Source organism: Orbicella franksi, chromosome 5 (assembly GCF_964199315.1).
Source record: "Orbicella franksi chromosome 5, jaOrbFran1.1, whole genome shotgun sequence".
Taxonomy (NCBI): domain Eukaryota; kingdom Metazoa; phylum Cnidaria; class Anthozoa; order Scleractinia; family Merulinidae; genus Orbicella; species Orbicella franksi.
Genome location: NC_138149.1, coordinates 22549901 through 22560766, shown reverse-complemented (window position 1 = coordinate 22560766; position 10866 = coordinate 22549901). Strand labels below are relative to the sequence as shown.

The 10866-nt window shown below is 40.3% G+C and overlaps 2 protein-coding genes across 4 annotated transcripts in view; both read left to right on the top strand.

Moving 5' to 3' along the window:
- The first annotated feature begins 27 nt into the window (after positions 1-27).
- LOC145486847 (malonyl-[acyl-carrier protein] O-methyltransferase-like) lies at positions 28-7380 on the top strand. Of its 3 annotated transcripts, none has more exons than XM_081465571.1 (3): positions 28-816; positions 4392-4726; positions 5275-7380. In XM_081465571.1, exons 1-3 carry the CDS (start codon positions 653-655, stop codon positions 5493-5495), a joined length of 720 nt encoding a protein of 239 aa, XP_081321697.1. In that variant the 5' UTR covers positions 28-652; the 3' UTR covers positions 5496-7380. The 3 variants fall into 3 exon arrangements, with proteins under 3 accessions (XP_081321697.1, XP_081321699.1, XP_081321698.1); XM_081465573.1 differs by having other exon boundaries at positions 724-2177; XM_081465572.1 differs by having other exon boundaries at positions 724-3283.
- Positions 7381-8663: 1283 nt separating this feature from the next.
- Positions 8664-10866, top strand: part of LOC145486891 (SWI/SNF-related matrix-associated actin-dependent regulator of chromatin subfamily E member 1-like) — a 12511-nt gene continuing 10308 nt past the window's right edge. Inside the window, exon 1 of the mRNA XM_081465599.1 lies at positions 8664-9245. Within this exon, the coding sequence (XP_081321725.1) occupies positions 9131-9245 (115 nt within the window). The 5' untranslated portion in view covers positions 8664-9130. The remainder of the gene's footprint in view (positions 9246-10866) is intronic.

Below are 10866 nucleotides of genomic sequence, written 5' to 3'. Positions count from 1 at the left end.
TGCTCCTGACCCGTAGAAAAAGCAATCTACGCAATAGCAAAGTGATCGACTGCAACTCGGATATTCTATTTCTAATATTGAAAATCTTGGAAGAAACGCTGACTAGTATCGTTTTATATTTAGCAGCATCATGTCACCTCTTGCTGTTGTTCTGTTCTAACCAGCTTATAATTCCTAGTCTCCTCGTAGCCGTTTTTGGGGATGTCACGCAACGCTCCCCCCAAAGTTTCTTGGGGGGAGCGTTGCGCGACATCCCAAGACACGGCTGCGGAGGAGACTATATAATTCCCGGCAAAAATTTGATGCTTTCTTTAACTGTATTACAGACATTTCGGCTCTAATTTGCACGAAACTGACATGGTTGGGAGTAAGGTATGATCATTGCTATCCTGTCTATCCTTTTCTCGTCTGTTCTGTCTGCTGCGTCAATTCATCAGAGCGGATTTCCGGTCAATTGTTTCCGCGTGCGACTCGCGAGTTCTCGGACGCGACCCTTGACCTGTGCCCTAAATTACGTCTGTGCATCAATTGGGAAAGTACAAAGTACTAGTTGTGCAAACTTCACCTCGCGTAATTCAATTGAGTCATTCAGGAAACGTGCAGTTTCTTTTGTCGTCAGAACTATTGCCTTTGTTTGGGCTGTAGGAATCTTATGTTAAAAGGCAAGACAGTTGTACAGTTGCTCTTGGTTTTTCGAAGATCTTGCTCCCGCGATTTAGAAACAGACCTGTCAGACAACAAGCACGCTCTGTTGGAGATTGCCAAGACCGCTTCTGCGATGCTGACAAGAGTTTTGAATGCCTCTAAATCATGCTGGTAAGTGAATGCAACTTTTTTCGGTAAATCTACTCCAAGGGACAGTGCTTTGAAAAAGAAATCTTACCCTCGCAGGGACCCGTCGGTCGATCAAACAAATGATTATTTCAGGCGTCATGCAGCGCTATTAGGGAGTTTACGAAACCACGACGGCAGCGGCGACGGGAACGTCACTGAACAAAAGAATTAATGAGCAGAACAATGGCTGTGCACGTGCGTTATAATTCTTGGTACATTTCTTTGCCGTCTTCTGCAAGACAACGACGTGAAATGACTAAATTTTGGGTTGTCTGGAGGACCTTAACCAAGATGGCTAATTTTTTAATTTTTTATTTCAAATTTATCGCTGTGTTCCGGATTTAGTTTTGCGATAGTTTTGACAATGATAAACAAAGTAAATGATTTTAGGGTATCGCGAGATCGTAGGTAAAATATAAATTCATTTTTTAATCGACGTTGTCCTTGGCTTCGCCGTCGTGGTTTCGTAAACTCCCTATTCTAATTACGGCGGAGGCGTTGCGTGACGTCTCGGAAATGGGCTTTAGCGTTTAGTCTTGAGGGCAGTTCACATCTTTCAGCTCGACATACAAAAATTCTTCCATGTACGTCAAAGTCTAAATATAAATCCAACAGTTGGGAAAGACCTTGGCCTTCGCGATTCTATATTCGCGCGTAGCGAATAGACAGTGCACGTGTGTCACACGTGAAAGTAACATTAAGCGTGGCGCATCTAAAATATCAAAACTTGTGGTATTGAAAGATTGAGTCATTTTTTATATATTACTGTTAGAAACTGAAGACTTTCCTTGAACGTTTCTTTCGTGTTCAGGATATAAATTTGCTATTTTTCGTTCTCTATGATCGTACATGGATCATGTATTAAACTTATTCCTTTGCCGCTGTTTGCCGACCAGCTGCTCGATCGAACAGGCGAGGTCCCATTTAAAATTGAAGTGACTAGTTGCTTTTCAATGAAGCGCAATGTTGCGATGGAATGGTCACGTTGCAACTTCAAAGAGATCCAGGTGCACAGTGGATTAAAAACTTGTTTCATATAAAAATGGAGAATCGACTGAAAACCTGCCAGCAAATCAAGGATTTTGAATATGACGTCAGCTACGCTCGAGCAAACACACAGAGTTAATTATTCACGCTTTGTTTACGTGAGAGGGTTAGCGAAAACGAAAAGCACTCAGAACTTTCAAGTTGTTGTAGACTTGCCAGCGATTTGTTTTGCTTATTGCATTGTGCTCGTGAGCTTGATAGCATTGCCTGGGCAGGAAATAGATCGAAGACATCGCTAGCTTCCTGTGGGGAGTTTGAGGAAATATGACTAACACAAGATCGAGAGAGCGTTTCAGGTTTGTTTGAATCTTTCGAACGAATACGGGTATTGCTTAACTCGATTTATTTGTAACAACAAGTGGCAGGTTATAGCTATGTAAAAAAAAAAATTAACGTGAAATAACTCGATATATGTTTTAAAAGAACAGATAATTCTGTCCCAGAGAATCGAATTTTTTCGTTCTTATAAAATTAATACTAACTGCGTAATAGTACTGTACTGGATATGTACAACGAGGCGGGTATTTCGATATCAAGCCGGCTGCAAAACACGGACCAAACATCACTGTAGCAATCGTTACGGCGATAAAAAAGAACAGAAAGTTTTCTATTGTTTAATACAGAGAAAAACCGTGGCCTGTATCGGACAGACACGAATCAGTGACCTTGGTACAACGTTATTTGAACAACTTTTCCTTCGCGTCAAGATTTAAAATATTTACATTAAAACATCGGTCACACTTTCGTCTGGTTTGCAATATATGGAGAGCAGTATGGACAGGCACAAATGAGCTTTTCAAATTAAAAATATCTTACAAAGCAGATGATATACTGGTATAGGAATCGACTTCTTGACCCGCAAAATAATATATATTGTTTTTATCACAGTGCTCTAACCTGATTATTACAACGTAAATTATTATTATTAGCTTTTGAAGTATTCTTGTCGATAACGTCGCATTGTTCAGTTCAGCTACCGGAAAACTGCTTATTATTATTGTTTTTTTTTTTTAATACGTGCATTACTATATATACTTCGACCTATTCTTGTCATATTCTCCTACGGATCCGGGACGCAGTTTGCGAGACGAACTCACGTAGGAAGGCGAGCTTTTCATTGTAGGTAACTTCCTCTAAGCTACTTCTGGTGTGTTTCAGTAATGTAGGAATTGGATTGAAAACTCTGACCTTATGCATTTTTTTGCCACATTTAATTTGAATCCTATCGAGAGAAACTGTTTTGCATCGCAAAACGCAATTACTGTTGTCTTTGTATTTACTTGTTCGTCCTGGCTGGAGTCCAGTTATGGTGAAGTGTTTACAGTACACGAATCTACAAGACGTGCAGCCTTATGTTACCGGACTGGACCCATGGCATCGATCGGATTCCGGATGACAAAAAGTGCGTCAAAGTTTTACATGTGAATGCACGGCGTCATTAAATATAATTTACGAGTCACGATTCCAATTTGAATAGAAAAGACCTTGTTACGGCAGTACACTCTTTATTCTTTTCAAGAATACAGTCGGACCTCCGTTTGCAACCACCTCTCGTAAGCGACCGCCTCTCTTCAGTGACCAGTTTTCCAAAATACCAAAAATTTCTGAGTCAGATCACTATATTTTGAACCTTTTGTAAAAGGCTACCTTTAGAGCTAAAAGTTTGAAATTGTCTTTTGTTTTTAACCTCCCATAAGTGACCTCTTGACAGATAATAGTGCAGAAATTGGATTCCTGGGTAGCTGAAGGAAATTTCTCAATGGAAAGTACCGGATTTTTTTTCTCGATATTGGCTTTTCACGTGAATAAAACATTTAAAACATGGGGTTAGTCTCTGCAGTCACCATATGCTAATGAGGCAAAATTTTGACCCAATATGGTGTAACTTTATATTAAGCCCTTGTAAGCAACCACCTGGGTTTGACATTTTGGGTAGTCGCTAACAGGAGGTTCGACTGTATTGTGTTTCCGGCCGAGGCTGAATATTATTATTTTTCTGCCGATGTGAGATTGAAAATACTCTTGTGAATATTCTTAGATTATAGCGTATGACATTTCTGTTTTTCGTGTCTGGATGGTGTTAAAGTAATTTTAGAGCAAGCCTGCGGGTATTAAAGCCTGATACCACGCGCATGGCAACTTGCAGCATATAGCTAGTGCTGTTTTTGGTGCTTTTTGGCTATTTCTGTGGCTTAGAGAAAGGAAGAATTTTATACGGTTTAGTTAAAAACAGATAATTGTATAATTGTTTTTACAAAATTTCAACACAAAAATTTTATTCAGCCCAGGCTGAAGGTAAGAGAAAACGAACGAGACACGATTTTAAAACAACGTTTTGGGAATGAATTAACGTACCTAGCTACCGTGTTTCTTTGTTGTTTGGCCGCTTCTAAGATGGTTTTGAAGCGGCCTAGCAAGTCGGATAACTTACTCGTCAGTTTGTTACTGTTAGTTTTCCTCACTGATTGCACTCAGGTTTTCAGTTTAACCTAAAATTTCTGTCTCTCTAGTTGCACAGAGTACTTCGATGCTGCTGTGAAGGACGCGTTTCCGAGAAACAGATCGACAGTACGTATACTAGACGCGGGTGCGGGGCGCGGTTCAACCGCGTCCTACTTGCGGTCTCTGGGATACAATAACATTGATGCCTTAACAGTATCCAAAGAAAGACTGGACCGTGCAGAGAGAAGCGGACTGTACAGAAATTTTCTTTTCACTGCATTAAAAGCGGAATCCACTTTGTACGCCACAGGTGCGTTTGACGCCGTGATCTGCGCGGATGGCGTTTTTCCGGACGAAGTGGATCCTGATGCAATGGACGAGATGTTGCGCCTTGTTAAACCAGGTAGCGTTTTTTTTTTTGTTGCAGTCATTTGATTTGAAAAACCTTGAATTGTCACAGTCGGTCAAAGTTTTCCCTTCCCTCAAAAAATTCAATTTGACAATCATTTCCAAGGTACACACTTTTTATACACACTTGTCCATACCAGAATTTCAATTTGACGCCCTTCACGGATCTTCATGTTTTAAATTTTCTAAACGTTAGATACTGGCTCTGCATCCGTTCATCATTTGTGTTGTCATGTGTGAAGAGAAGTGTTTCGTAATGACTCGCACTATAGTAGAACCCCGACCCGTTAGTGACCGTGCTAACGGAATTCCACTCTATTTCCTCTGTTTTAGACATAACTTATTGTTTGTGGATCTTGTCAAAGTAGTCCTTAGGCGCTCATTTCCTCGAGCGGGCGAACGCGAAGTACACGTTAGAGCCTGAGCACAGGTTCTATCATACGGTGACGTCATGAAGTTTCGCGTAAAATAGGGTGAGTGGAAGAGAAGCCCCTGGGTATATGACTGGTTGTTTTAAACCTATCTCTTTTGTGTGTGTTTCAGGAGGCATTGTTTGCTTCACGATGGACGCTGCTCAATTCGACGATGCCCACAACAGCTACAGGTTAAAATGCGAGGAGCTGGTGGTCAAGGGAAAGTGGAAATTAGTATCTCAGGGAATTACATCACAGTATTTTGAACCGGAAAATGACAGCAACCACAACTTTGGCGAAACTCTCCCTGATGACATCTATGTGTTAGTGTTTGTGGTCATTGACAACTAATGAAACATAGCATCTACTGAAAGTCAACCTCGATGGTTACAGCAAAATGCTATAGAGAATTTAGTTTCTTCAATTCGCCTATGCGTAGTGAAAACTTTTTCCTTTGCGGAGACCAGTGGATTTTTATGCTGGGCTGGCTTCAAATTTAGAGTAATGAGGTTTAAAAATCGCAAGTGCTGGAGCGGCCAATACTGATTTAAAAAGTTTCAGTGTGCTGTAGTTCTGAGTCCAAAAGAGACCAAACATTTTCAGAAATACCGCGAAAACTTGACAAGAAACCGTATAGACATGAAATAATGATAGCAACTATTTTTGCAGGTAAAAGACGAAGTTAAGCCGATCTTTTTCCGGAATACATCGAAAATTAATTAAGCATCCCTAAGTCGGACGTTTAAGATAAAAGTTTAAGGTATAAAATGGGCTGAATCGTTTGGACTATATTTAGACTGATAACAATTTAGTGCTTGAATGTCAGTGTAAAAAGGTCAACAAACATTGAGCCGACTTTAAAACTGCTGAGATAACTATATTATAAAGGGTTTAATAGTATGGACAGTCAGTATAATTTGTAATATATGGATTGTATATGGCTTTTATCTATGATGTTTATTTAACATTGCAAATCAATTAATTTTTAAGATTGTTTATGGCGACCGCGTTAGCGGTAATCTTTGTAACATAGAGCGGTTTTCAATGCGAGTGTCGTAAAACCAAAACCACAGTAATCACTCTAGCCAATCACAAAGCACACAGGCAATACAGTGAACCAATCAAAACTCCAAGAAATTACGTGTTGCTGGCGCAAAGCGCGGGAAAAGGTGTGCGAGCGAGGCGCGATTGGTTAGTTTTAGTTTGACTTCTGATTGGATGAAAAAGTGGCGCAAATTTTTTTAAGCCAAACGTGTATAGTAGTTGGTGCAAAACCATTTCTTTTCGACACTCCAATAATAATCGCTCTATTAGAATAATTAAGGAATACAATGTCTTCGACATCACAGAGTTCTACATCGATGTACTGTACATAGTTTATTTTGTCTCAAGTTACTTCTATTGTATAAGAGCTGGATTTTTTTTTTTACATTTAAGTATTACCAATGGAAAACTGGTGTAAAAATATTTCTTCCTTATAATGTACCTGGTACAATACTTTTCAGTTTTCTGAAACAATAAAACTGGAAAATAATATTATGGATGAACAGTAGCAGGAGGGGATAATTAATATACTCACTTCGGTGGGCGGTGCCGTTTATAATCCAGCCTTAAACTGTCCCTTCCCCGCTTTATGTAGACTTACAGGTCAACCCTTATATAGAGCGGAGGAAAGGCAGTTCAGGGACCGGGCTAATCTGTTCACAGATGAAGACGTCTGTTGTTGTTTTTTCTTTGCTACAAGTTTAGATCTGTGATACTTGTATTTCTTATCTTAGATTTTAATACTTTTTATTTTATAGAGGACCTCCCTGAAAACCACGTATTTACATGACGGGCGCTTCCTCTTTAAAGATTGTTTTTATTATTATTAGTATTAGTATTAGTATTATTATTATTATTATTATTATTATTATTATTATTATTATTATAAGTTATTCTTTTCGATCTCGTTAGCGATGCGAAATAGAGGGGCTGTGGATTTGACAAGCGACTAGGGTATTTCTACTTCTCCTTAGATGGGATGCTGCGATCAAATTGCTTAAACCGCCAGCTACGCAGGCTACTGTGTGAGAAGTGTCTAATCCAAGAGCAATACACAATGTCCCCGGCTAGGGCTCGAACCCGGACCGCTAGATCCGGAGGCGAGCGCACTGACCATGAGGCCACTGCGCCTCCACTACTCCTCACTTTCTTAAAGGAGAAACCATTCATTTCACTATCGTGTTTAATACCAAACACCTTCTTTAAGACCGGACAAAGTTTTGTATCAAATCGTGCTTTCCAGAAAAATGTTCGTTACGTTTCGCGGTTGCTTTCCAAAAAAATATTCGTTATGTTTCGTGGTTTTTAGTAGCTGAATACAGGTCATGCACCGGGAGGTTCTAGTTACTGTCGGACTATAGTAAAGCGTGATCATTGACTTCGTAAGACTCAATTCAACTTTAAATGACTCTGAGATCAAAACCGAATTAAAAGCGAGCTAAGGTCCTCGGATAGCGTGCAAGCATTCCCGTACTAACAGAAAGCTTTCCCGTACGGACGAAAGACCGTGTACATCGATTTATGCTCTCACTACAATTTTCGCGCGTCCCGCTGTCGAGAATCTCTGGACGCTAGCTATGCAGGCTAGGCCTCGGACTCAGACTACGTAAATAAAAGCACGTGACGTCATCAAGCAAATGAAGTTATTCCCTAATATGTGATTGAGAAAATTACTTCATTTTGATTGGCGGGAATAGGCAAAGCTTGATTGATTGTTAATTGGCGCTACAGTGTAAAATGTAGAATACGGTATTCCGAAAGCAAAGACTCAGGACGCCGTACTGCCTGCAACGACACCTCACATTTTGGACAGAAAAGCCACACCCCGCATATCTTTTAATTTTTGAAATCCATCTTGTGCACGATACAGACAAAAATGCGCTCTCCACACAGTATTTTGGACTAATACAGTAGAACTTCTCTGCAACGGCCACCTTGGGGACAGGGGAATGTGGCCGTTGAAGAGAGTTGGTCATTATGGTCCATTATGGGGAGGTAGGAGTGTATAATAGACCTGTTTTCCTATTTCAGCATCTCTATACCTAACACAATCAAAAGAGATCAATGTCGCGTGGTACGGATCAAGTTTGGTCACCTTCTACAGTAAAAAATGGGTTTTGTATCGTCAATGTTGAGAGGTTATTTTTGGCTGTCAGGAGGCGTTTTAGTGGCCGTAGACGTGGTGAAGAGGTTATTGTTGTAGAGAGGTTAAAATAAGAGTGAATGTATAGACTGCATGCAGGTACCAAAAACAGTGGCCCTTGTGGAGACGTGGCCGTTAGTGCAGGTTCGACTGTAAAAAGAAACCACGTTAATACGGTCATCTAAATTGAGTGACGTCTTAACAGATATATCACAATTGCACTTCTAAACAACTGTTCTTTAATAAGCATTCGAAATGTATCAGTGTGTAAAATAGTAACAATGGAAAGATGAACATTGATGGTTTGAGCATAGTTAGAAGTTTGAGTGGCTAATATGGGGTAAGATCATAAAGGATTATACAGGTTGAAATTTCAGAATGCGGCCGTTGGCCGGTTTTCCTAGAAGAAGATGTATGAGCGTTTCATCGGGACAAAAAAATTGGTCGTAACTGCGAGGAACTGCGAGGTGACCGTAAGGCGGGGTTCTATATGTGAGCCCGCGACATTGACCTGAGAGCTTTTTCGGCAATTTGGCGCATGCTTCCCTTCATGTGATACAAATATGGCGGACGAGGATTTCGGTTTTAACGCCTAGCGTCTAGTTTTTGTGTAAATTTTTCCCAATTATCCTCACCAGCAAGGTTTATTTTTATATCTAGAGTACCAGCGTGGAAGCCGAATCAGACAGGAAGACAAAGAGACTGTCAGAAAGAAGATTACTTTTTAATACGCACCGCGTGACAGACTGACCTGCGCGAAGAGCGCTGAAACGTTAGACATAACAAAAGCTCAGGACACATGTCTTTACCATTAGGAGCAACGCCGCGTGTCGCCCGAGATTACCGACAGTTTAGCCAGAGTCCTTTGTCACAGCCATTTCAAGGAGGTTCAGCGGCCGCTATGGCCCAAGCTGGTAAGAGTTTACTTAAATATATCGTAGGAAATTTTAAAACACTTTTGTTTTCGTACGGTTTGTTTTCCGGGTTTGACCGTCGACACAAAATCTGATGTTTCCATATGCAGGCTTTTCTTTGAAGGCACGTCTTCCTAATTTTATAGCGCTTTGCTTTTGTTTAAGCGTGTGCTTGAGTTCGATCGGTAGCCATTTTAAAGTGTTGCTGAAGTGTACATGGTGATGGTTAAGGTTGGGCGTTTGTCAGATCAGAGAGCTTGTGAAATCAAAGTACATGTAATAGGGTCTTTCAGAAACCGATGCAGTCAATGTACGTGCAAAAGTCGCACAATGTTACAAGTTCCTTTCAAGAGCAAGGTGTGATTATTACATACAGGTCAACGTAACAATGTAGAGCAGAATTTATGTCCCGGGACCATATGTGTACAATATCAGATTCACACACAACGGTGTAACACAAACTATTGAAAGCAAACATCTTTTCTGATATTGAAACTTGGCTTTGACAGTACTCACCATTTGTAACTGCCCAATCCGCATGCAAAGGAAGCCATGTTTGATAGCCCAGGGCTAGTAGATTTTGCATAGCCATAACTTTGCATTGTAGAGAAGTGGAGGTGGTGGAGGTTGTTTTTCTGTGAATCTAGTATTGCTAGGATTTTTGTGGGTATTTGTTCATGCCAGTGACATGGACTGGCCCCAAGGGAAATATTGAGTGTTGTTTCCGTGAGACTCTCAATGTTTTCCCAGGCAAAGCCAATAGGAACATTGAGGGTTGAGGGGAGACAAAACTCACTATTTCCCTTGGGGCTAGTCATTTAAAAGTGTTTTTTCATACCTCCCAACTCAACTGTGAAAAAGATAATTATTTGCTCAATGCCAGTGGAACAAATTTACTGTGGTTTCAAGGTACACGACCTGATCACGTGCAAGTCAAAAAATTCAAGTTGTTGTTTCCCTAGGCAGTGTAGTAATGCTGGTTTGCTTACAGTACTAGCGATCTCTGGTCATCTCACCTGAGAGTGATCAGTTGAAAATTAGCTCTGATATTTCCTCCTGTTCTCGGAGTAGAACCAGTGGGAGAAGTCTAGTCTTTCCAACTTTGATGCTAGTTCGGGCAATCTTGTTGCAGGTGGCTGCAAGGGGCTGCAAGAAGTAAGCTTGAATAACTGTCAGTAGCTCCTTTCAAATACAACTCAGCATTTTGTATTTTCATCCATGCACGTTTTCATGAGTCACAATGCAGCCAAATTCCTCTGGACTAGAAAGCTTTAGATCCTTTTTTAAAAAATTAAACTAAAAAGCGAATTTTGAAGCAATCGTTCTTCTCTTGAATGCCACTTGAAACCGAAAGTTAGCTCAGTGAAGTTCAGTCTGTGATTGACCGTTGTTGTCTCGTTAGCCAATTAAATTATTTGAACAGTTCGTACAAGGATTGTGATCAGCTTATTTTAGTGTGCTTTATCATAGAACAGATGCATGCTGATGCCACTTTTACTTGTTTGGAAAATAAAGTTTGGTTTGAAAATTCAGCCAAATGCATGGGGAAATTAATGGATTCTTTATCATAAAACAAATAAAGAAGCCTTGACTGTGCTCTGTTCTGTTGTAAAGCACTTAG